This window comes from Protobothrops mucrosquamatus, unplaced genomic scaffold, assembly GCF_001527695.2.
Source record: "Protobothrops mucrosquamatus isolate PMUCROS unplaced genomic scaffold, P.Mucros_1.0 scaffold2771, whole genome shotgun sequence".
Classification (NCBI taxonomy): domain Eukaryota; kingdom Metazoa; phylum Chordata; class Lepidosauria; order Squamata; family Viperidae; genus Protobothrops; species Protobothrops mucrosquamatus.
In genome coordinates this window covers 57,793-84,811 of record NW_015388809.1, presented here as the reverse complement: position 1 = coordinate 84,811, position 27,019 = coordinate 57,793, and the positions used below count along the sequence as shown (strand labels likewise).

At 40.3% G+C, this 27,019-nt stretch overlaps 1 protein-coding gene across 1 annotated transcript in view; it reads right to left on the bottom strand.

Annotated features, from left to right (window-relative positions):
• COL22A1 (collagen type XXII alpha 1 chain) overlaps positions 1–27,019 on the bottom strand; it is a gene marked incomplete at its 5' end in the record, with an annotated part of 125,127 nt that overhangs the window by 42,049 nt on the left and 56,059 nt on the right. Inside the window, 13 exons of the mRNA XM_015825724.1 lie at positions 532–579; positions 2,453–2,506; positions 4,934–5,011; positions 6,495–6,539; positions 8,993–9,097; positions 13,139–13,192; positions 15,783–15,926; positions 16,253–16,306; positions 18,407–18,460; positions 18,933–19,004; positions 21,034–21,087; positions 25,325–25,357; positions 26,504–26,545. Coding sequence (XP_015681210.1) covers positions 532–579; positions 2,453–2,506; positions 4,934–5,011; positions 6,495–6,539; positions 8,993–9,097; positions 13,139–13,192; positions 15,783–15,926; positions 16,253–16,306; positions 18,407–18,460; positions 18,933–19,004; positions 21,034–21,087; positions 25,325–25,357; positions 26,504–26,545 — 837 coding nt within the window. The remainder of the gene's footprint in view (positions 1–531; positions 580–2,452; positions 2,507–4,933; positions 5,012–6,494; positions 6,540–8,992; positions 9,098–13,138; positions 13,193–15,782; positions 15,927–16,252; positions 16,307–18,406; positions 18,461–18,932; positions 19,005–21,033; positions 21,088–25,324; positions 25,358–26,503; positions 26,546–27,019) is intronic.

The window sequence follows — 27,019 nt, the reverse complement described above, 5'->3', positions numbered from 1 at the left end:
GAGGGGCTGAGAGAGGCCGCCGAAGATATCTCCACGGCCAAAACGGCCGCCCAGAAGAGGCCATCCGAGCCGCCCAGGCCGCCGCATCCACCACAAATGTCTCTGCGGCCGAGTGGTCTGGGCCGAGCGGTCTGCCCTGGACCGAGCGGTCTGCCCTGGGCCGAGCGGTCTGTCCTGGGGGTCGCTGAAAAAGCCGCCCGCGAACCTCCAGCGGGGCCGCCGAGGACGGAAGGCTGGGAAAGCCGAAAAGGCCGAAAAAGGCCGAAAAAGCGGCTACCAGGTCGGCACCACGTCCCCGCGTCCCCGCGTCCCCACGCGTCCCGTATCCAGTCCAGGGGCCTTACCGGGGGAGGAATCCACATGGGGGACGGGTCTCCGGACCTCCAGGGGGCTTCCGAGCCCACCCTCTAGCCATTTTCGGGCTCCGCATTTTCGGAGCTATTCACCGACGTGTGCCATCTTCAGGCATGCGCAGTTTACATTAATGTTCCCCAAGTATTAGTTCTTTGGACCCCTGGGGAAAGAACTTACCTTAACTAACAGTCTGACGTCATCAGGGGTAAGGATAGGAGGGGAACCCTAGGAGAAGAAAAATAAAAAACACCTCTATCATTTGTGGAGATCATTTCAGAAAATCTGGTATCAAAGGTAGAACGTAAAAGATCATCTACCCTTGATCAAACGTCTTTTTGAAGGACCACATTACTGAAGCAGTTCTCACAAAGGAGAAGCAGCTCCACTACCACTGATGTAAGTTAAGAGAGTGATAGAGATGTCTACAACATCAGGGGTGGGCAACTATGGCCCCTTTATAACCTGTGGCATTCAATTTCCTGGCTCAGGAAATCTGGGTGTTGAAGTCCACAGGTTGTAGAGGAGCCATAGTTGCCAACCTCTGAACAACATAGTATGGTTTTCTTCTCAGGTATTCACGTACTGTACTGTAGTACAAATATTTGCTTGGAACAAAGTTGTTGATTTCTTAATGAAACGGGCCAATGAAAAGAAAGAGAAGAGAAAGAGAGAAAGGTTATGCGGTGACTTACTGGTTTTCCTGGTAGTCCTCTTTCTCCTGGATTTCCAGGTAAACCCTGTAGAAAGAAAGGGGGGAAAAGAATAATAGGGTCCTTGGTGCTCTCTGAACTTGGTGGCTTTCTTGTAGATGTTTCATTACCAAACTACATAACATTATCACTTCGAGGATCTCACAGATGAACCTGAACTACAAATATTCTCTTCTCTTGGTACCACATATGGGTATCAAACGCTTCAAAAATAATAGTGTTGTTCATCCATACAATGCAATTACACTGAGGTGTACATAGATGCCAAGTTTTTTTCTCTCTTCAGCTACAATGTGTTCCATTAGTAAAATTATTTTCACAATAGTCATATTCATCTAAGTAGCAAGATTCAGGAAGTTATGAGAGCTTCAAATTTCATAGAATGAAGGTTTCTTGTGGTCAATACAGGAATTGGAGATGTTTAGTTTAATGAAAAGGACTAGGGTGACATGATAGCAGTGTTCCAATATTTGCAACAAAGAAGGGTGCAACAAAGAAGATGGGGACAGCCTATTCTCCAAAACATCTGAAGGCAGGACAAGAAGCAACGGATGGAAATTAATCAAGGAGAGAAGCAACCTAGAATTCAGGAGGAATTTCCTGACAGCAAAAACAATTAATCATTGGAACAACTTGCCTCCAGAAGTTGTCAATACTCCAACACTTCAGGTTTTAAAAAAGAGACTGGACAACCATTTGTTTGAAATGGTATAGTTTTCTGCCTGAGCAGGGGGTTGGACTAGAAGATCTCCAAGGTCTCTTCCAACTCTATTATTCTGTACTGTTCATGTTTTTGTATGTTCAGTTTTCATGTAAGATGTTTCTACATCCTATGCTGATGTTCAGGGGTCTCTGCTGAATTCTGGTGACATGATCCTGATGTAATCTGGGGAAATATTTTTTTAAAAAGACCATGGAAGCAATTTGTTGACCATTTCTTTTCTCATTAAAAAGAAAGCAGTCCATCATAACTTGAAATCTTTCCACCTAGGTCTTTGAAAAAGAGAAGAGATCGTACTTAGAGTTTTTCAGTTAATTCATCAATGTCATTTTGCGTAAAAGTAGATTTTGGGAGAATCAATTCTGTCCCCTATTTTTATCTGTCTACATCCTCTTCTTTCTTTCTTTCTTTCTTTCCACAGGTTGAGAACCACTGGATTACATCTTATGTTGTAGCCTTCTTTACTTTGTACACTGCTGAGGGATTACTTCACCAACAAGCTATTATTTCACTAACAAGGTAAAAAGAAACTGCATTGTCTGTGTGGTTGTTGTTTTTTTTTAGTTTTGAAGGGATAAGGAAAACTATGCTTCCTCTGGTCTCATACTTTTTGCTCAACAATCCATTGTATTTCATAAATTAATAAACCGTCGGTCTTTTTACTTACATCCTGACCAGTCAGTCCAGGAGGACCTTGGATGCCTGGTAAACCTCGAGAACCCTGATGAAACAGAAAGAAGGAATTTGATGCGTTATTTCAAAGCTTATGTCAACGCTGCAAATACTGTATATTCTTGCTTTGACAATATGCAGAACTGTCTGGTATTTTTATAGTTAAATCAGGCAGCAGTGAAAGGGGAGGAGAATAAGGAAAGCCCGGGAAAAAGGAACCGGAAGTGAATCACATCTTCCAAGTTAATTGGAAGATGTGAACCATGACCCCAAAATAGGGGAGGGAAAAATGCCTGGAATGTTATGTGCAACAGAAAAGAAAATCAGATCTAAGCATTCCACCATGCCGTACTGACATCTCTGTAACCTTAATAAACGCTTTTAGGTTAAAAAAATGCCTGAAAGTTCTTTTAAGTATTTCGTTAATCAGACACATGACAGCTTACATACTATATTTTTCTATGTCATGGATGGAGAAACTTATTTGGGGCAAGAATTATCCTTGGTCTTCAACAGCGTTCTAAATAGTTATGGTAGAGATCAAAAGGAAGGAAAAAAAAACTCAACAATGCATGCTTCTATAAGCATTAATTACTAATTAATCCAATAATCTCTGGTCCTGTGTTTAATGATTTATCCTCTTGTGTTAAAATTACAGTTTGCCAACAGTTTTGAAGGTCGCTCTCACATGTGGTTCTGAATTCTCCCGTATACCGTTGATTTAAGGAGAAAATAACTAATGGTCAAAGCATAAGCGACACATAGTAGAATCAATCACCTGCTAAGTTTTATCCATACACTAAACACACCTAGAATTTTATCAGCTTTGCTTGTCTAAATTACCCAGACATCACCTACATCTCTGTTTTCTTTTGTTATGTTTTCATCACAACAATCCTTGGTACTGTAGTTCTCAACAATGCTTCTATAGAAATTTCATACTTTACCCTTTCAAGTGAATTGAAATTGAAATAAACCAAATAAGGGTTAATTCAATAAATTAATAAAGAGAATTATATGCAAAAAGCTTTCTTATATAAAATGTCCTGATAGGCAACCATGTCAAAGAGAGGTTTGTCCTTGACAAGCTTGTCTTCTACATATAGGAAGTTTCTCTAAATGTGATGAATTATGCATAATGCTCTGATCTCTAACATCTGAAAATGCCTCCTATCCAAGGAGGTGCCATCATATGGTAGCAAATGAACAGAGTATGGAAACAGAGATGATCAGCACAATTATCCTTTCATGAATCCCATAATAATCCAGCCCTTGAGTATTCTGCTCAAAATGCTCAGAACTTGTGGAAGGCATGAGGGCCTGGATATCTGTAGATCCTAAGCAATGTCATAAGGCAGGACATTTGGGAATGTAGAATCAAGTCAATATTTCTATATGAATTGATCCTACTGATACTATATGAACCTGAATTTACTACTATCATTGGCAAACCAAAAGGTGATATAATACAATAATCTTTCCATCCTATTTCCTACCACATACTGCATATAATTAGAAAGACCTACTGTACCGGTGGCCCTTTGTCTCCAGGAGGTCCCACAGGTCCCTGAAAAATATTGACAGTAATCATTCACTTTATTTATTTATTTATTTATTTATTCATTCATTCATTCATTCATTCATTCAATTTTTGTAGGCGCCTATCTCAGTCAATGCTTTAATGTGGATAATGAATAACCTCGACACAGCTGGGCACTTAAATAGCAAATGAATGTTACAACAGGAACAAATTCTAAAATTATATGTTAATCAGAGGATAAAGTTATCACAAACAACCCTCCCTAAATTTCTGGCTAATTCTTTTGAAAATTATACAGTTTTACAAACATTCAGGTTTGAGATAGAATTGAATTTGAAGGCAATGTGATTAAGAACTGAACTGACTTTCCAAATAAAATCCAGAAGTCTGCTTAAATCATAAACTCGACTGTTTCCAAACTGTTTTGGATGTCTCTGCACATGGGCAGAATTGTTTTTCCCAAAAACAATTTGACATTTCAGTAGGAATGACTGATTCAAATGGGATTGATTTTGCAAATCTAATCAATGATTTGATTCAGAATATTTGATTCACCAAGGGATTACGTCTGGCCTGTTTTTACTTTATCTGTGGCGAATTTTCTACGCAACAGTTTTAATGTTAGAATTAATTATGCCACTTGCTTTATTTTTCAACATTAATATACTATTAGTAATAATAGAAGCTACCCAGAAAGTATTAAAGATGCAGGACAAAAAGGGAATTGTTATGACAGATCCTTTATTGGTCAAATAATCAACATTTTTTTTTTTTGCTTCTGGTAGAGATGCAGGCAACTCAGTCTGTGTGATGTGAGTCTTGATATCATTCATGCCCCCAAGGTAGATGACGTGGACCACAATTTCAAACATGATTCACCTTTGAAAGACTCATTGAGGTTCATCACAAATTGTGAGTAATATGTTCCATACTTACTAGTGGCCCTGAAAGTCCAACACCTGGGGTTCCTCTATCTCCTGGTTGACCTGGAACACCTGGAGCACCTCGATCTCCCTGACAAGGACAAGTTAAATATTGCATATATCAATAAATTTATTTTCCAGACCTATTATAACAACTATGTTATATCCATCTTACATTAGAAAAGGAGAGAGAGGGGGGAGGGAGGGAGAGGGAGGGAGAGGGAGGGAGAGAGAGAGAGAGAGAGGGAGGGAGGGAGAGAGAGAGAGAGAGGGAGGGAGGGAGAGAGAGAGAGAGAGAGAGAGAAACAGAAGTAGGGATGGCTAAATTTGATTAAGGTGACTTTTACTGTGCTTCGGCTTTCCAATTTAAAGTAATTCCATCTTATTCCTATATTTTTTATTTTTTTACAAAGAGTTGTACAAATATAAACAGTGATACATTCGTGCGTTTTACATGAATGTCTCTTTAAACTTACATTTTTGCAAATAATTTCCTTACTGGGCAGAAAAGATAGAATTTATCATCAGTATTATTTGCTTCTTTTTAATTTCTAAACTACATGTTGTCATTGAAAATTTATCACAAAGACGATTCACATTATTCTTTTTAATATTTTAAAAGAATTTGTATCTGTTCCTTCTCAAGATTTAAACACTCACTTAAAATTGAGTGGAATCCAAACTAAAACATTCAGACAAAGTTCAAATTTGTGCAAAATTTACTTTCTACTCTGTAATGGAACCATTCATTTTTAAATCAATATTTGCATTGACAAACGTCTTTTTCTGGAATGGCTTTCTATCTTGCAATTAAAAATAAGTCCCGGCTTAAAAAGAGAAAACTGGCCTTTAATTATCAGCCCCCATCGTTGTATAGGTATTATGTTTAATGCTGTCCCCTACTACAAAATTAGAGCTTTTGTGTGTTCATCTATCAGTTGTTTCTCTTGCACTTGCAAATGGTTGCAAATGAACCTGGTTTAAGAATCCTTTTCCAGATTTCAACCCCTTCCTCTAGTTCACTACAATGATGACCAGCTATTTCATACCACTATTATCAAAGTCCCTGATTGGTGGATTCCCTTGCCTCCCTCACACACAACTGTGCCAGGAAACAAAGATCCAATTGTCTTCCCTTCTGTGAGAAGATCTTCTGAAAACTGGTGGGAAAAGAAGTTTCATAGCATTCCTAATGCTTGGATTAGAAAGGCAAATGGGAGGGAGGGAGGGAGGGAGGGAGGGAGGGAGGGAGGGAGGGAGGAAGGAAGGAAGGAAGGAAGGAAGGGTTATGTTCCTCTGTTGAACCTAACACAAGAGTCCACTTTTCATGGCCAGAAGCCCAGCAGTGACCAAAGATGGACTGAACAGCATTCTTTGCACCAGCAGAGGTGGGAAAGTACTACATCTGATTGAGAGACCTTAGGTAGAGATCATATCTGACCAGGATAGGGGCAATAGATGGCATCTTTCACTCTAGTCCTGCTGAAATAATATCTGGCCAGACCTGTTCCTCTGCAAACATGAAATGCACCTCCATCCTTAGTTTATCATAGAAGGGCAAAGCAGATATTCACCTTATGCCCAAAGGTTCCAGGTAAACCTGGTGGACCTCTTTCACCCTAGAAAGACACACAAATATAAAAGAAGTTAACATGATCCTCCCCAACTGGAAAAGCAAATACATCCATTTATTAGACCTCTGAAAATGAACATGAATTCTAGCCCTAGGTCTGCTCACTCTCAAGAATAGACATGTGGGGAACCCATTTACAAAGAACAAATAATAACCCCTAACCAGTAGTGGGATTCAGCCAGTTCACACCACTTTGGCAGAACCGGTAGCTAATTTTTTGTTGCCCAGGCCCAGAATAGACTTCCAGAAGCAGCATCCAATCAGAGAACCGGTTGTTCACATATCTGAATCCCACCACTGCCCCTAACCCTTGGGTGATGAATATGTTACAATGAAACCCTCAATTTAATAGACTTTGGATGGAATGGAAAACATTTTTGTTTGGAAATTCTATTCTGAAATAATAGATAAGTTATTCAAAGTAGTTTTGATGGTCCATTTATATTTACATTAAATTTGGCTATAGCAAAATATCATAAATTAATGCAATCCACATCCTTTCAAATTCAACAGACATTTGATAGTGCCATATAGCACTCCCCAATGGTCCACTACATTGAGGTTCAGTATATTACTATGTTCAGAAAACATGGCACAGTATTTCCAAACAAATTGGTGCTTTAGCTGCTTAATTCGATGGTCCAGTTCATATAACTTACAAAGACAATGGCCTACAAACCTACAAACTACTCAAGCCATGTTCGCCAACCAACAGGTTGTGTTATCTCAACCAAGCCATGGTGTGCTTCAGGGGCTTGGACAACAAGTCAATAATCTTGAAGCTGTTTGCCACTCTGTTATTCTTAAGACACCAATCAGGAAACATTTCTTTTGAATCAAGGAAATTATTTTAATTGTATCACTAATAGGTAAATGCAAGCTATAGGGTGAAAACAGTGGTGGGATTCAAATATGTGAACAACATGGTTCTCTGTGTGGATGCCGCTTCTGGAAGTCCATTCTGGACCTGGGCAACAAAAAATTAGCTACCGGTTCTGCTGAAGTGGTGGGAACCGGCTGAATCCCACCACTGGGTGAAAATGTTTGAATAGATCACAACTGGGATGGGATTTTCTCCTCTTTTCTGACATTTGGAGTGAACTGATAATACTTTGTGTACCAAGTAATCAGATATTCTTTCTTTTTTGAACTAAACAGAATGTAATAGGGCCTTTTAAGTTTGAGGAAGTAATTTACATGCCTTCTTTGGGATGGAGACCAATTGAAAGTACTTTCACTTCCTATGTGTCACTCCATCAAATTCCTTTAATGTCCTCCCAAATCCCCTTTTTAGAGTGAGATGGGTGGCATATACATTAAATAAATGAATTGTTTAATTGTTTAAATAAACTACTGTTTGCTTCCTAAAGGCCTAGTTAATATTTAGTCTGCAGTCTTCTAATAATTAGCTTCTCTTTGGAGTCTATTGTATGAGGTGCTTAAGAAATTTTCTTCTTCCAAATTTATACATAAGCTCTGTTTGTACACATCTCACTTAGTTTTAACTTTATTTAGGGGGTTGTGTGCATGTGTGTGTATAGGTGTGGCATTTACAAGCCCAGTTTATTGGGTTAGTTGATGATTCAGTGTACCGGTAGTTCATGAACCCAGAAAAGCAGCTATGCCAATCACTAAATCACTGGCAAACACAGTCATTGAATTATAGACAAGACTGACTAATTACAAAAGCTCACAGGTTTTTGTGCTTTCATCTTTAATTTCACAATTTGTTCAACCTATTGTTCTTCCAGTTTCAGTTTCTTTGCTCTAATGGTTGCCAGGATGCAGAGGGATACATGCAACCCAATCAAATTAAAACTTGACAGGAATGAATAATAGTAGCAGCATTTCTGACATAGTCTTTTTAATATGCTTTTTCCTGATATTCTGTTTCTGGGCATATTCACAGTTCATAAGAGAAGGGATGACAGCTGAAAACGCAAATTAAAAAAAATGTTGTTCAGGTAAACCAATGACAAAGTAGACAATGCTGTGGAATAGAATTATAACTCACAAAATGAGTAAATTGGATCAATCAGATCATTCTCAAAGTGACAGGTATCTGCTTTTGTTGATTCGTTACTAAGTTACTGACTCTTTGCAACCCCACGGACCACAGCATGCCAGACCCCTCCCCATTCTCCAGTGTCTCCTGGAATCTGCCTAAATTCATGTTCATTTTGTCGATGACACTATCTAACCATCTCATCATCCTCTGTTGTTCTCATTTTGTCTTCCATCTTTCTCAACATCAGGTTCTTTTCCAATGAGCCCTCTCTTCTCATTAGGTGGCCAAAGTATTTGAGCTTCATCTTCATCTTCAGCCCTTCCAAAGAATAGACAGGGTTGATTTCTCTTAGATTGACTGATTTGATCTCCTTGCAATCCAAGGGAGTCTCCAGTATCTGCTTATACAACTAGTTCAGGAATTAAATTTACCCTTTCTCCATCTCGACCCTTTCCAGGTAATCCAGGTCCTCCAACAGCTCCTGGTTCACCTGTAGGCCCAGGTGGACCTAGTTTTCCTTCCTTACCAGGTTCTCCCTGCAGAAAAAAGCAACGGGAATAGATTGACAATTAAGACAGGCTAGGAGGCAGGCAGTACCTTCTACGTATTTCATTAATCAACATCAAAGGTTTTCATTCAGACTGGGAAGGACTCTGGATGGCTCACCACCTTTTTCTCCTACATAGAGAAGCCAAGAAAAAAAACCTAGAACTTTCTTCTAAAAACCTTGTGGAAATCAATATAAGCACTTCAGTATTTGGATTGCAAATACTTCTTTACATCACATGGAGTTTTAATAGCCTCATTGTACCAGTTTTCCTTCGAGCATGGAATTTATTCAGTTTATCCATCCATTAACAACTTGTATGACAAAGAAATAATGAAACTAAAGCAACCACCAATGAGGAGAATGTAGGATGTGGGAAACACATCCTTAAGTTATCTTTAACAAGCTTTTATTTTGTGTTATATTATAATCTCCCTTTTTCCCCCCTTAGGTCTGAAATATCTCATTGGTATAAAATCACAAAACTGACCTGGAAGATTTGGATACATCCTAACTGTTCACTACTCTCTACGTGCCTTTAAGGATAATGACACAGAAGTAATACAAAAATACTGGCCCAAACCAGTGATTTTGCCATGATGTCCATATGTAATGGTGATGTCATCCCAAATGGAGCAATTATATAATCAGATTGTAATGTCTGACATAAATATGCAGGTTGTGCCATTTGCATGATGAGACCCTCAGACATACATCATCATTTGTCTTCCTTTGTCACCCCTGCATGGTTTGGAGGAACCAATATCACAACAACACCCAATTGCAGACATTTGGAACGTCCATGTAAAGGCTAGCAAAAGGAAGTATGTATCATAAATTTCTCTAATTCTGAAGCTGAAGAGGCAGATTCTCAGCCTATAGTTAGGTAGCAAATATGCTATTCGCTTCCCAGGAATGATGACTGAGACCTAATCATTGAAGATGTTGATTACCAATTTGGAGAATAAGGAGCTGAATCTTCAACTTGGGAACTTGGAGGCTCAAAACCACATTGCTAGCTAAGGAGGATTGAGCAGCCAACATTGAAATGCCTCCTCTAGAGGACAAGACATTAAATCCTCTAACATTAAATCCTCTAATTATACAAAGGTTCAAACTTCTTTCCTCTAGTTCAGTGATGGCGAACCTTTTAGAGACCGAGTGCCCAAAAACTGGCCCTGCCTCTGCTCCACCCCCTGCCCCGCCCCNCAGGTAATCCAGGTCCTCCAACAGCTCCTGGTTCACCTGTAGGCCCAGGTGGACCTAGTTTTCCTTCCTTACCAGGTTCTCCCTGCAGAAAAAAGCAACGGGAATAGATTGACAATTAAGACAGGCTAGGAGGCAGGCAGTACCTTCTACGTATTTCATTAATCAACATCAAAGGTTTTCATTCAGACTGGGAAGGACTATGGATGGTTCACCACCTGTTTCTCCTAAATAGAGAAGCCAAGAAAAAAAACCTAGAACTTTCTTCTAAAAACCTTGTGGAAATCAATATAAGCACTTCAGTATTTGGATTGCAAATACTTCTTTACATCACGTGGAGTTTTAATAGCCTCATTGTACCAGTTTTCCTTTGAGCATGGAATTTATTCAGTTTATCCATCCATTAGCAACTTGTATGACAAAGAAATAATGAAACTAAAGCAACCACCAATGAGGAGAATGTAGGATGTGGGAAACACATCCTTAAGTTATCTTTAACAAGCTCTTATTTTGTGTTATATTATAACCTCCCTTCCCCCCCCCCCCCCAGGTCTGAAATATCTCATTGGTATAAAATCACAAAACTGACCTGGAAGATTTGGATACATCCTAACTGTTCACTACTCTCTACGTGCCTTTGAGGATAATGACACAGAAGTAATACAAAAATACTGGCCCAAACCAGTGATTTTGCCATGATGACCATATGTAATGGTGATGTCATCCCAAATGGAGCAATTATATAATCAGATTGTAGTGTCTGACACAAGTATGCAGGTTGTGCCATTTGCATGATGAGACCCTCAGACATACATCATCATTTGTCTTCCTTTGTCACCCCTGCATGGTTTGGAGGAACTAATATCACAACAACACCAATTGCAGACATTTGGAATGTCCACGTAAAGGCTAGCAAAAGGAAGTATGTATCATAAATTTCTCTAATTCTGAAGCTGAAGAGGCAGATTCCCAGCCTATAGTTAGGTAGCAAATATGCTATTTGCTTCCCAGGAATGATGACTGAGACCTAATCATTGAAGATGTTGATTACCAATTTGGAGAATAAGGAGCTGAATCTTCAACTTGGGAACTTGGAGGCTCAAAACCACATTGCTAGCTAAGGAGGATTGAGCAGCCAACATTGAAATGCCTCCTCTAGAGGACAAGGCATTAAATCCTCTAACATTAAATCCTCTAATTATAAAAAGGTTCAAACTCCTTTCCTCTAGTTCAGTGATGGCGAACCTTTTAGAGACCGAGTGCCCAAAAACTGGCCCCGCCTCCGCTCCACCCCCTGCCCCGCCCCTGCTCCACCCCCTATCCCCTGCCCCGCCTGCCCGCAGGGCCACTCACTGCCTCCAGGGCTCGCCGCAGGTCGCCCAGGCAACCCAGCAGCATTATGGCGGTCACGCCCTCTGCCTGCACCCTGCAGCATTAACTGTGTACGATGGGGTGTGAGGGCAGAGTCTTGTCTACGCTGCCTGGCTGCCACATCCTTGGCTGCGCTGCTCCACGTGGACCACGTTCAGAGGCGACTCTCCTTCAGGGGAACTGCTGGAGAGGAGGGGGTCGCGGGGGGAAGCGAGGCTGGGGCAACGGCACATGTGCCCACAGAGAGGGCTCCGAGTGCCGCCTCTGGCACCCGTGCCATAGGTTCGCCACCACTGCTCTAGTTGCAATGTTAGAACTGCATTCCTCTGGCTTCGTATTCTTGATTTCTCCTGATTTCTTGTCCTACCAGCAGTTGTTTGGATTACAGCCTCCAGCCTGGATATTGCAGACTTCTTTGGCCTTAGACTATCAGACATTCTCCTCTTGGTTGTGTTTAAGCCACCACTACAAACTACAAGAAGAGGTGCAGAGCTCTCTCTGTCTAATTTACAGCCGATAGCTCTAGCATTAACTGCCATGGCTGAGCTAATAAAACTGAAGAGTACTAATTGCTACCCTGCTTACTGCTGTTCAGCTAGTACAGGACAATATTTGACATGCACAACATCAGATAGAGGAGATAAAAGACTGCACAGGTAACTACTTTAATTCATGCATAATAAGATTTGCATATTATTTAAGCCAGGGGTCCCCAATCCCCGGTCCGTGGACTAGTACCAGACCACGGCATGCGAGCAACTGGTCAGCACAAACAAGCAAAGCCCCATTTGCGGGATGCAGGCAGCACACAAAATCACACATTCTCCAGTCTGTGGAAAAAACCTTTCTCCATGGAACTGGTCCCTGGTGCCCAAAAGGCTGGGGACCTCTGATTTAAGCAGTATTTACAGCAAGCCAAATTGATGACCCATACATGGTGATTTTGTCAGGCCAATGCCACTGTAACATGCTAGCATCACAATGTTTGATGCCAATTATAAGATATGGCATTTCATGTCATTATACAGGTAGTCTTTTTCTTGCACCCATTTCATTTAATGACAATTCCTAGTTATGAAAACACTGAAAAAACTGACTCCTCGCACTTACAACCGCCCTAGTATCCCCTGGTCAAAATTTGGGGATGTGACAACTGTTGTGTATTTATAATGGTTGCAGCAACCCAGAAACATGTTATAACCATTTGCAACCTTCCCGGGGGGGGGTGGTCTTCCAATAGCAAAATCAATGGTAGAAGACAGATTTGCCTAATGACATCATGATTTGTTTAACGACCAGGGTGATTTGCTTCATGACCATGTCAAAAAGATCATAAAATCAGGCACAACTCATTTAATGACTTAGTGATGGAAATTCCAATATGTAATTCTTTTAATGTTTAGCCCTCCTGCAAATAACCATTACACCTTAGCTGTGGATAACATCTTTTCACCTTTTCTCCTTTTTGTCCATCAGTTCCTGGCTGACCAGCAGCTCCTGGTATACCCTGTAAAGAAAATAATATGCAACAAATCAAATTTTTCTATGGGACAGGTTGATTAGGAATTATATGAGCATGATTCAGGTATGTGAAAAAATAAAGAGATTATTTGTAACGATAAACATGAAGAGCCATTTTGGTCTAATGCTTAAGGTAGCAGGCTAGAAAGCAAGAGACTGTGAGTTATAGTTTCACCTTAGGCATGAAAGCTGACTGGGTGACTTTGGACCAATCACCAAGATTGTGAGTTCTAGTCCCGCCTTACGCATGAAAGCCTGGCTGGGTGACTTTGGGCCAATCACCAAGAGATTAAGAGTTCTAGTCCCGTCTTAGGCCTGAAAGTCGGCTGGGTGACTTTGGGATAATCATCAGTAAACTATGAATTCTAGTATCGCCTTAGGCCTGAAAGCTGGCTGGGTGACTTTGGGCCAATCACCAAGAGATTGAGAGTTCTAGTCCCGCCTTAGGTCTGAAAGTCGGCTGGGTGACTTTGGGATAATCATCAATAAACTATGAATTCTAGTATCGCCTTAGGCCTGAAAGATGGCTGGGTGACTTTGGACCAATCACCAAGATTGTGAGTTCTAGTCCCGCCTTAGGCCTGAAAGTTGGCTGGGTGACTTTGGGCAGAGGCGTAGCGTGGGGGGTGCAGGGGGGCCCGGCCGCACCGGGCGCAACATCTGGGGGGGAGTGCTCACACTCGCAGCTCTCTGCCCCTGCCTGGCTCACTCACTCTCTATGCAGTGCTGGCTGTGCGAATCCGATCCAAGCCGCCGGGTCACCGCCCACTGTGGAGGGGGGGGCGCAAATTACTTGCCTTGCCCCGGGTGCTGACAACCCACGCTACGCCACTGACTTTGGGTACCAATCAGTTAGGAGATAGTGATTTCTAGCCCCGCCTTAGTTCTGAAAGCAAGCTGGGTGACTTGGGGCCAGTCACTATATCTCAGCCCAGCTCACTTCACAGGGTTGGGAGGAGGAAGGTGTGTGGAATATGTTAACTACATTGAGTTATTTGTAAAAATAATAATAATAGTAAAGGCAGGATGCAAATAAATAAATGAATAAATAAATAAACTAATGGAAATTGTCTGTAATCATCACTTTAATTACTTCTCGTGAATATTTTGTCAGGGTATTTTTATTAAATGTTCCATATTTATTCCTTTGTGACGTTTGTACATCATTTCCCATTAAAAACACCTCAAAATTGTTTATCGTAAATATTTGTATGCTATATTGTGTAGCAAATGCTGAACTTTTTCATCCAAGAGCAATTAAAGACATCCTTGCAGCTGCATGTTGAAGTAAAATATCGCTTTGTGTCTTGCGACGGACTTCAATTATTTTTCAAAGAATGTGACCGAAGTCCCATCGCTCTTTTTTGAAGCAGAGAGAAAAGGGATAATAAAACAGCAAGGATCATTTTTTGCACTCAGAGTTCCTTTCCTTTTATTGGGAAGATGACTTGTACCCACAAAATGACACCACATTGAAACAGCCAGATAAATACTCCAGAGCCTGTTAGAAAACCTTCTCCTTGCAGTTACAGATTCTTGGAGATAGATTCCAAGTTCATGTTGGGGAAAAAAAATCTTGACTCATAAGAACAGTTCAACAGACTACAAGAAAGGTGCTAAACTCATTTCCCCAGGATGAGTTGAAGCAAAAAAAAAACTACATAGTACCCATCATGGATCCTTTCACTGGCATTTCAACACAGAGTCCGGGATTGGTGACTCCTTTGAATCCCCAAAAAATATGATTCTGTAAATTCTAATAAAGCTAACAACATTTCTCCAAATGTTTGGCCATTTCCATGGATAGATCCCAGCTTGTTGGAGCATTTTCAAATGCAATACAAGTAAATCCTCAATTTACAACCTCAGTTTTGCCTGGAATTTTGGTTGCGAATCATTGGAGTCATAAGTTGAGTCACCATATGACTGGACTCAATTTTATGACAGTTTTATGACAGTTAATAAATGAGTCGCGTGTTCATTAAGCAAATCACACGATTGTAAGTCCAAATCTAGCTTATCCAATGGGAGCTTTTGCTGGAAAATAGTTGCAAAACACAGTCACATGATAGCAAGATGCTGCAACCCATCATGAATGTGAGCTGGTTGCCAAGCAGTCAAAATGTCCCTCATGTGACTGTAGGGGATAAGTGGCAGTCATAACTTTGAGGATGGGACATAAGTAACTTTTTTTTCATTGTAAGTGACCAGTTGTAACTTCCTGTACTTCCAATGCATTGCAACCTTATTCCTGTATTTAACTAATAAAATGGGATTCCGTACTGTGCAAGACATATACAGAAAGAGGAGATGGCCAAAGACACGAGGCAGACCCAGAAGAAGATGGAGAGACAACATTATCAAATAATAGCATCAAATAACAGTGGCTGGGAATGCTAGAAGAGCAAGAAACAGAACTTTGTATCTCCCTGGACACCCACAGCAATAAAACAGGAAGTAAACGAGAAGAGAAGAAGATGTGGACAGCAGGTGTCAAGGAAGAAGTCATGCAAGTTGTGGGAGCAGTTGATAGAGGTAAAATTCCATCCCCTTCAAAGGTGATGAATCTGTGTCACCAGGATAATCAGTGTGGATTTAGCTGGTGAACAAAGGCACAACTGCTCTTCTTCCAAATAACTGGCTTTTCCTTGCCGTTGTATACGCACCACATTCCCAGGCAAACCACGTGGGCCAGGTGGTCCTGCAGGTCCAGGGATACCCTGTTAAAATAAATCATAACCACAGGTTTGAAGAATATATTGGTTCTCATAAATGACATTTATGCAAATTTGGTCTCAGTGTTATTTATTTCTTCCTTTAAATCTAGTGGCCGCCCAATGCCTGTGGACTCTCCCTATAAATTAGAGAAAAGAGTGGACTCTAACACAGAATCACCTTTGTGTTTTGCCTGCTAACAATATTTATTCACTAGATTTATTCTCAATATCAACACTGCAAATGGCACTGTTTCAGAGATGGAAAGGCTCTTAAATATCCCAGTGTTTGTTAAACCTTTATCTACCTTGAAAAAAATATTCTTACTTACAATTTCTCCTGGAGGTCCAGGATGACCTACTTCCCCTTCTTGTCCTTTCAGACCCTAAAGAAAAGAAAGAAGGGTTCAGTCTAGTAGGTAGAAGAGTCAAAGATGCAGAAGCTCAGGAAGTCAATAAGGCAAGTTGACCCCGTGCCAAGATAGCGGTTGAAGGAACTTTGATAACTGAAGGAAAATAATGCTGCTCCTTGGTTTCATTCACTAAAAGTTAGTAACACCTGGACATCAAGCTGAGATACCCAGGTCTTTATCATCTTATTTTAAAGGATACTATTTGTTCAAAAGGAACAGAAGCAAAAGGAAATGAGAAGTGTTAAGGGTATTCATTCCTACTCAGCAATCTACATAAATCAGGGGTCTTCAAACTTGGCCCTTTTATGACTTGTGGACTTCAACTCCCAGAATTCCTCAGGCAGCATTCCTGGCTGAGGAATTCTGGGAGTTAAAATCCACAAGTCATGAAGGGGCCATAGTTCTCCCATGCTGGCTCAGGAATTCTGGGAGTTGAAGTCCACAAGTCATAAAAGGGCCATGTTTGAAGACCCCTGACATAAATGAACTTGGAGATGTGATAACAATAAGATGAACAACAAATAAAAGTTATAATGTTATTGGTCACAACAACCTGGCCAACCAAGGAGAAGACTCAGATGATACTTTCAAACACCAATGGCAGATCTTTTGAAAAATGAGTAAGAAATAAAGTTGTATTTACGGGATATTTTAATTACTCTGATATGTTCATTGTGATCATAACAATTATATTGCAGTTTCTATGACCAGCAATTAATTATACTGGAAAAGCACGAAGTCTGTCACATGATCAACAACAGCTTTTCCTGGAATCTTAAATTCAATCAGAGTGAGCGACAAATTAGAACATTTGCTTATTCTATATTCAAGTACACATGGTTAAAGTCAATACAGAAATTATTATATTTATTCCTACTGAAAATTTAAAAAACTGAAAAGTTGAATTGATGATTAGAATTATTTGGGATTATGGAAATAATATAGATAAATTTAATCAGAGTATTAGTTTGATGTATTTTTACTTGTACCTATAAACAATGGGTGTTTGTTTTTATATTATTTTTGAACCCATTCCATTCCAAAGCTCATTCCATATAATAATAATAATAATAATAATAATAATAATAATAATAATAATAATAATAATAATAATAATAATAATAATAATAATAATAATAATAATAATAAAGTTGAAAGGGACCTTGGAGGTCATCTAGTCCAACCCCCTGCTCAGGCAGGAAACCCTATCCCATTTCAAAAAATTGGCTGTCCAGTCTCTTCTTAAACACTTCCAGTGTTGGAGCATTCACAACTTCTGGAGGCAGGTTGTTCCACTGGTTAATTGTTCTCACTGTCAGGAAATTTTTCCTTCGTTCTAGGTTGCTTCTCTTCCATCCATTGCTTCTTGTCCTGCCTTCAGGCACTTTGGAGAATAGCTTGACTCTCTCTTCTTTGGGGCAGCCACTGACGTATTGGAAGACTGCTATCATGTCCCCCCTCGTCCTTCTCTTCATTAAAATAGACATCCCCAATTCCAGCAACCGTTCCTTATATGTTTTAGCCTCCAGTCCCCTGATCATCTTTGTTGCTCTTCTCTGCACTCTTTCTAGAGTCTCTGCATCTTTTTTACATCGTCGTGACCAAAACTGGATGCAGTATTTCAATCCAATCTCAGCTTGAACATACTCAGTGCATTGTTCTCATTGTTCTAACTGTCAGAAAATGTCTCCTTAGTTCTAGGTTGCTTCTCTCTTTGGTTAGTTTTGTCCAACCATTCTGATTTCATTCCACAGATGGGAAGAAAGGTAGATGGATGAATATTAACTTGTAAACCTCTTAAAGATCAACTCTACTTGTTTATCATCTGACTTTCAAGGATACCACTGAAGTGACCAGGTCCTCCTGAAGCATTGGGATGGCCATCTCCTCAGATGGTCTAAGCATGCAAATCAATACATAAAAGACAGCTCAGCTGGGATTGCCAATTCAGACATTACAAGAGGACTTTAGGTTATCTGTATCAATGTCTTAATCATATGAACAGTTTTCATCACCCTATCATATATATCAATATATGAGCTAGTTTAGTGGTTTTATTTTAGCTTAACTTACCTCTGACCCTGCAGGTCCGATTGGTCCCTGTTTTCCTGGAACACCTGGTTCTCCCTATAGAAAAGAAGCAGCAGAAAAAGAAACACACATAAATGATCTCAGTTTTAGATGATTTTTTTCCTCCAATGTAGTGAATCTGAGTATCTTGATCTAAGAAAGAGATGTTCTTTTAGCATCAGAAAAGGTTCATTATTAAGAGCCAAATGAGGGTATTTGATCCTGGACAGATCAGAGATAACGATTGGGGTGATCTGTGTTAGAGAAGAAACAATTGTAGATTTTCTACGAGTAAACAGATTGTCAACAGAGGGTCTTGAACTTTAACTTTGCTGTTGTTTAACCCCTTAACACTTTTTTATATACATTCAGTGTATGACAGGTCAATCAGGTTGCAAATAGATGTAGAAGTTTATAAATTTTGGACCTGCTTTGCCTAGAGGGGGAGCTATTATTGTTGCAATAGATTGGTCAGTGTTCAACTAGTGACAATAATATGTGTTTTTGTTTTTTATCCTTTTTAATTCACATTTTTAATGTTATTGTCTAGATTTGTTTGGTCTTTGTTAATTTTCTTTTCCTTTGGATTTTGTATCTCAATCTTTGGAATAAAATAAAAAAAAATTATGAAAGCATTAGAAGAGGAATTTTACCTTCTCCTGCACCATAACTATTTTAAAACCTAAACAAGGGGAATATCTGCGGGACTGCCTCTCTCCAGTTATATCAGCCCCATTAGCTCTGGCAGAGAAGACATGCTATGAGTTGTCCCATTCCCTGCTAAGGTCTACAACATCTCACTGCTGCCAACTCACCATGGCCAACTTACCACAGCCAACTTGTTGTGGCCAACTCACTATGGCATAAGAGTTTCACTAACATCGAAAAAATAGTGGAATAGAATCATTAAAGAAAGGATGGACAAAGGAGGGACAAAAATGAAATGTGAATGGCAAAAATTAAAATATTTTTAAAATGATTTTAAATCATTAAATTGAATTGTTGAATTGCCCCACAGTTGAGTTGTCCTGTGGCAAGTTGGCCGTGGTGAGTTGACCGTGGTGAGTTGACCATGGCACGTTGGCCACAAGTTGTCCCATTCCATGCTATGAGTACCATCAGCTGTAGATCTAGATAAATACCGGACAAACCAAAGAGATCATTGTCGACTTCAGAAAAGGCAGGCACAGCCACACTTCTCTGTGGATAAATGATTCACCTGTGGAGATGGTTACCAGCATCACATTCCTGGGTGTGCAGCTAACGAGTAGGCTGACTTGGTCGCTCAACAGTGAGAAACTGGTGAAGCGGGCACAGCAGCACCTGCATTTTCTGCGCCACATGAGAAAAGCACATCTTCCTTCCCCTGTCCTGACCACTTTCTACAGGGGGACAATCGAGAGCATCCTGTCATACAGCATCACAGTCTGGTTTGGAGGCATCACTGCTTCAGACAGGAAGGCGGTGCAGAGAATGGTGAGGATGGCCGAAAAGTTCCCTCCCTCCCATCCAGGACATAGCACAGAAGCGCTGCTTGAGCAGGGTCCGAAAGATTATCTGGGACACTACACATCCTCTTCACGACCTGTTTTCCTTGTTACCTTCTGGGAGGAGGCTTCGTGGTATCCGAAGCAGAACATCCAATTTCAGCCAGCGTTTCATTCCATACAGCATTAACCTTGCAAACTCTCAAGCTTCCTCCTTCCGTTATATATTCAAGATGGACAATATTTAATATTTATTTGCTACGTATATGTAGGGATGTGGGTCTATACATATGTTGTTCATAGTATGTTTAGGTGTGTGTCATGTATGTGTTTCACTTTGAGAGCAGGCAACTAAATTTCATTTTTGATGTGTGCCATTGTGCCCACAGTATAAAAATGATAATAAAGGTTATCTTATCTTATCTCTTATCTTATTGGCTCCCAGGAGATATGCCTTCTCTGTCACGGTGCCTGCTTTATGGAACATTTTTCCCTCCAAAATCAGATTAGTTCCATCCCTTCTAATATTTTGGAATTCCCTCAGGACCTGGTTATACAATCAGGCCAGAAGTTCACAGGTAACAGAAGATATGCTCAGACAGTTCCATTGCTAAATACCCATTGTCGTCCTCCCTTTGACTAGGGTTGGTATATTTCTTTTTATAATGTTCATTTTCATCTGGATTTTATGTTTTTATATTTATTATTCAATTCTTATATGGCACCCAGAATCTTGTTTTGTGGGATGGGCAGCTATATAAATAAATAAAATTCTGTTTCATAACATAAGACCAACACGGTTGTAACATAAGACCAACAATTCACTCTGTTTATTTTCCTAAAATTATCCATCTTAGTTTATTAATGTAAATGATTATTTTCATAAACAATATTTAGAAATAGTAGATGTAATACATCTATCTACTTATATGCTATAGATGTATTATCCATGATATATGATACATAAATAATGTTTAAGTAGATACTGTACATAGATAGTTGGATCAGATCTATTATCTGTTTATCTTCTACCATCTTTCTCTACAATTTATTTATTTTTTAATCACCATGCTGCCTATATTTTAACTTTCTACTCATTTGAAATGGTTTATCTGAAAAGAAAGAGTATAATAATCTGCTTACGGGTTCACCTCTTTCTCCACGATCACCTTTTTCACCTTTTGGCCCTTGTTCTCCCTTGAGTAAAACAGAAAAAAAGAAAATAATTGTATGTTCGTTTAGATAAAGAGTGATAGAACTGCTAAACATGACAGCCTCCATTACAGCAGAATGATCTGGCTCCTATCTGAGATAGAAATTCATTAGCAAGTCCATTCCAGCTGCGGAATTGAGTCTTCTGTTCCGAAGGTGACACTCCTATTAATTAAATGGCCACAGGCAACTTTGCAGGAACATGGTCTGATTCCATATTTTGTGAGAGTGGTTAAAAATAAAGTCTCTCTCGAGTCAAGCTTGACTTGTAGTCACTTCATAGACTATGATGGCATGTGCAACTAAAGGAGAAGAGAGAAGGGAAAGTCAGCAGTAGCCATACCTTAGAACAGGGGTAGTCAACCTTGGCTCTTTTATGACTTGTGGACTTCAACTCCCAGAATTCCTGGCCAGCATGGCTTAGCTTGGAAACCTCTACCTTTCCCCTCAGCATGGCTGGCTCAGGAATTCTGGGAGTTGAAGTTCACGAGTCATAAAAGAGCCAAAGTTGCCTACCCCTGGCCTAGGCCTAGGCCCCTTCATGACTTGGGGACTTCAACTCCCAGAATTCCTCAGCCAGCATGGCTCAGCTTGGAAACCTCTCCCTTTCCCCTCAGCGTGGCTGACTCAGGAATTCTGGGAGTTGAAGTCCACGAGTCATAAAAGAGCCAAGGTTGCCTACCCCTGCCTTAGAAACTTCCAGGATATATTTGTTAGGTTAGAAGGTTACAGCTTTAATCTGGCAAGATTCTGTCTATTAGCTACAAACAAAGAACTGGCCTTTAGTACAGGGGTCCCCAACCCCCGGTCCATGGACCAGTACTGGGCCATGGCATGGCGGCAACCGGTCCGCACAAACAAGCAAAGCCCCATCCACAGGATGTAGGCAGCACACAAAACCACACACTCTCCAGTCTATGAAAAAACCTCTCTTCGCGGAACCAGTCCCTGGTGCCCAAAAGGTTGGAGACCTCTGCTTTAGTAGATCTCAATGTATCATCTCTGAGACTTGGGCCTGACATGGACAACTTCCTGTAGTTTTCTTAGCAACACTATAGAGGTGGCTTGGCATTGTCATTTTTCAGAGTACAGCTGATAAAGTTCTATTAAGTCCCCAAATTAAGCATCATCAAGTTCTGGAAAACTTCCATCTCTAACTCTCAAATTCTCAAAAAGTCCATGAATAGTGTGCAATTTTTTTCCCCAGTGGAAAAATACTACAAAACACAAGTTCTATAGAGGAAAATATGCTGTTGCAGAAATCTACCCCTCAGAAAGAGGGTGGATGAACAGGGATCACTTATTCTATTGTTTTAAAGGGTTTTGCAAAATTTAAATATCTTTGTAAAGTACAGGTAGTCCTCAACTTACAACAGTCCATTTAGTGAGTATTCAAAGTTACAACGACGCTGAAAAAAAGTGGTTTATGACCGTTTTCATGCTTATGACCATTGCAGCATTCTCATGGTCACATGATAAAAATTCTGACACTTGACAATTGACTCATATTTATGACGGTGGCAGTGTCCCGGGTTCATGTGATCCCTTTTGTGATCTTCTGACAAGCAAAGTCAATGGGGAAGCCAGATTCATTTAACAACCATATTAGTAACTTAACAACTGTAGTGATTCACTTAACAACTAGGGCAGACATGTCAAACACAAGGCCCAGGGGCCAGATGCGGCCCGCGAAATGGTTTCATGTGGCCCGCGAAGGCATCCTGGAAACAGTGAGGGAACGGCCCCCACTGCCTTGGCCCTGGCCCAGGCCGGCCAGGAGCCAATGTACAATTTTGTGATGGCCATCTATGCTGAAACGCATTCAGTCTTAGCTCCACAAGGCCGTCTGGAAACAGCGAGGAACCAGCCCCTGCCGTGTCGGTCCCGCCGCCTGGGTGCATGCTGGGGAGGTGTCGCCCTTTGTGAGGAATGAAGAAATGGACCATGCCTTGGCGCTTGCCCCGGTCCCACCCCCTTCTGCCAGAGACCCCCAGATCTGTCCCACTCCTGCCCAAGCCCCCTTGACGCGAACGATGTAGAGCTGGCCATGCCCACCCAGTAGGCCACACCCACTCCATCCATGCCCACCCAATAGGCCACACACACCCTGGCCACACCCACCCGGCCCCACGAGAACAACCACAATGCTGATGCGGCCCTCAATGAAATTGAGTTTGACACCCCTGAACTAGGGCAAGAAAGGTCGTAAATGGGCCAAAGCTCTTACTTAGCAACGTAAGTGTGGTTATAAGTTGAGGACTACTTATAACATGACTGCATCGATTCAATTAATTTTCAATTTACTGCTGTCATAAACCAATACAGATAATAAACAAGATAAACTTTAAGACAGAGTTAAAGGAGATTATTTTTTTTATGAAGAACATCTGCTGTCCTCTTCTGGTCTAGAGGAACATGACAGGGAAATGTGAACTAACTAAATTAAGGCAAACTATTTGAACTGTCTTTAATTTACTAACAGTTTTTCTGATTGCTCACTTGGGAAAATATTAACAACACTTTTGCAAGTTTATAATCCCTTCTTTAACCACAAAGTTGCCTAAAGTGCAATAATTAGATTAAGGAAAAAGATTATACTAAATAAGGATAAAAGGAAGCTCTTATTGTTGTAGAAATTAAGATAGGAAGTTCATCTTGGGAAGCAGCCTGATATTCCCTGCCTTCAATTGTTTTTCTTTGCTTGTTTTGAAATATTTTAAGACAGATTGAAAAGAAGATTGGAAAAGTATGGATATTCCACCTGTTAAAATTGAGGGATCAAGAAATAACTGGATTTGCTAACCCAGATAAAATTTCCTTTCTTATATCATACAGAATGATGATGATGTATCAACAGAATAAATCCTTCTTTGTAGGTCAACTTGCTTTCAGCAAATAACCTAAAATTACAGAGGGAAAATCACACTCAAGCTCTGGATTTCAGTTCAGATCTATCATGGGCAATATGAAATCTTGCTCCCATAGGCCAACTGAGAATAGAATAGAATAGAATAGAATAGAATAGAATAGAATAGAATAACATAAGAGTAGAGTAGAATAGAACAGAATAAGAGTAGAGTAGAATAGAATTAGAGTAGAGTAGAGTAGAGTAGAGTAGAGTAGAGTAGAGTAGAGTAGAGTAGAGTAGAGTAGAGTAGAGTAGAGTAGAGTAGAGTAGAATAGAATAGAATAGAATAGAATGAGACCTTGAAGGTCTTCTAGTCCAGCCCCCTTTTCAAGCAGGAGAGCCTATACTATTTCAAACAAGTGACTGTCTAGTCTCTTCTTAAAAACCTCCAGTGATGGAGCACCCACAATTTCTGGAGGTAACTTCTGTCGCACTGGTTAATTGTCCTCACTATTAGGAAGTTTCTCCTTGATTCCAGGTTGCTTCTCCCTCTGGTCAGTTTCCAACCATTGTTTCTTGTCCTGCCCTCTGGTGCTTTGGAGAATAGTTTGACCCCCTCTTCTTTGTGGCAGCCCCCCAAATACTGGAACATTGCTATCATGTCTCCACTATTTCTCCTTTTCTTTAGACTAGCCAAACCCAAGTCCTGCAGCCGTTCTTCATATGTTTTAGTCCCCAGGCCTTTGATCATTTTAGGTGCTTTTCTCTGAACTTTTTCCAAGGTCTCAACATCTTTTTTTGTAGTATGGTGACCAAAATTGGTTACAGTATTCCAGGTGTGGTCTTACTAAGGTGTTATAAAGTGTACTAATACTTCGTGTAATCTTGATTCTATGCCTCTGTTTATGCAACCCAGGATTGTATTAGCTTTTTGGGCTACTGCTGCACACTGTTGGCTCATAGTCAAGTGATCGTCCACTAGGACTCCAAGGTCCCTCTCACAGTTACTGTTTTTGAGCTAGGTCTTGCCTAATGCTAACGTAGAGATGGAACCTGGAGATTTTATTCTGATGTCCAAGTTAGGTGGACATCCATACCATCTCTGGCCATTCCAGAGGCTCATTTTATCCAGTTGAAGATCTGATGTTGTAAGATCCCAGATTCCCATACGTGTTTTGCTTCCATGGATATTTTCTGGATCTTCCTTCCCATTGCAAGTAGGAACTGTAGGATTCTCATCAGCCTCTGTTCTTTATGTATATCTTTTTGAAAAGTATATGAAATTCCATGGCTTAATGTTTAATACAGTTTCCCTTTTAAGCATGTTAAATATAAGCATAAACATAGGATGTCAAAGAACTAAAAATTACTTACAGGAATACTAGGCCTTGGTGTAAATGAGGTAACCTAGAGTGCAAACAATGGAAATAAGAGGTTTCAGTATCAACTTCATAAAATAATAACAGCCACAACATAAGGGCGATTGCATTATGGTGATAAATACATGGTAATGCTCCTTTTTTTATTATGACTTCAAAATAGTTCAAAACCATAACATATCCCAAAGGCAATGGAAACTCATCATACAAATGCACTAAGTGTGGGTCTCCAAATGTGTTGATTTTCAGTGTTCAGCATCACTTGCTATTGATGGGCAATAAAACTTGTGACTCAGTAACTCCATGGAAGGCTACACAAAAGCTTGCAACACAAAGCAAAAATTTTGTAGGAGCATTTTTTTTGCAGGCCTTCAGGCCACACAAAACAAGTATAATGCAGTTGACTGACTGAAGCACATCTTCACCTTAAATAACAGAAGAAACTTTGATTTTCAGAAACATTGGTTTACTTTTTCCACCCATATGTCCTCATTTCATTTATAATCCTTACAGTTTTTTTCTTAAGGTAAAGACACTTCAAGTTGTACTTGTAGTGATTTCATGGATTGTGGTGGAATGACTTCAAGTCATATTGAACATACATAAAGACATGGTGTATAGTCTATAGTGGTGGGATTACCTCACCAGGAAATAATGGGATCTAATCTTGCTTATCTTATTGAAATCAGCCAAGTTTAACTAGGTGTCCTTACAGCTTTTTAAATGCAGTTGTCATGGTTCCGACAGATGAAACTCTTCAAAGAACTTCGAGGCATTGTTTACCTTAAAGAATCTTTATTGAAGTAGCATAGCTTGGGCACTAACATAGCTGAAGCCAAAAACTGGATTCCCCTCCCCTGAGCACATAGTATCAAAGCAAAATTCCCTCCCCTAATTAACAGTCATAAATCACATTCTCCAATTAGTTTGAAATGTAGGCTTTCCCTCCTGTTCTCCAATCCGCCATTTCTTATCATCTCTTATTTCAAAAGCCCTGAATTCACACACTATTACAATATTGTTATGTCTAACTAACTCCCATCACATTCCTCCTCCTCCCCCAGTATCATCTAATTCTAAGAGTAAAGCATAAGAAAGAAAAAAGGCTGCATCTCCATATGTCGTCAAAGCAAGAACATCCAATGTTAGCAGCGTTGACATCAGTTCTACTTACTTTTCCAGGTGGACCTGGGAGACCAGGAGCACCAATTTCACCCTAGGAAGGAAGGAAGGAGGGAGAAAGATATAGAGAAGGAAGAGAGGAAGGATTAAAGAAAGAAATGGAGACCCAGTTTTGTATCTGAATTTATTAAATGTAAACCATGGTATACAAATTCATCTTCCAATAAGGAGAGGATCTGCCATAAATCTAATAAATATTCATGAAATAGTTATATTGCTACATTCCATAAGTATTCATTCGTCACCTCCCGCCTGGACTACTGTAATGCTCTCTACATGGGACTCCCTTTGAGGAGCACCTGGAGACTCCAACTGGTCCAGAATGCGGCCGCGCGGGCGGTGATGGGAGGGACTCGTTACTCCCATGTGACACCGCTCTTGCGCGAGCTGCACTGGCTGCCAGTGGTTCTCCGGGTGCGTTTTAAGGTGTTAGTTACCACCTTTAAAACGCTCCATGGCATTGGACCTGGTTACCTCCGAGACCGCCTTCTGCCACAGATCTCCTCCC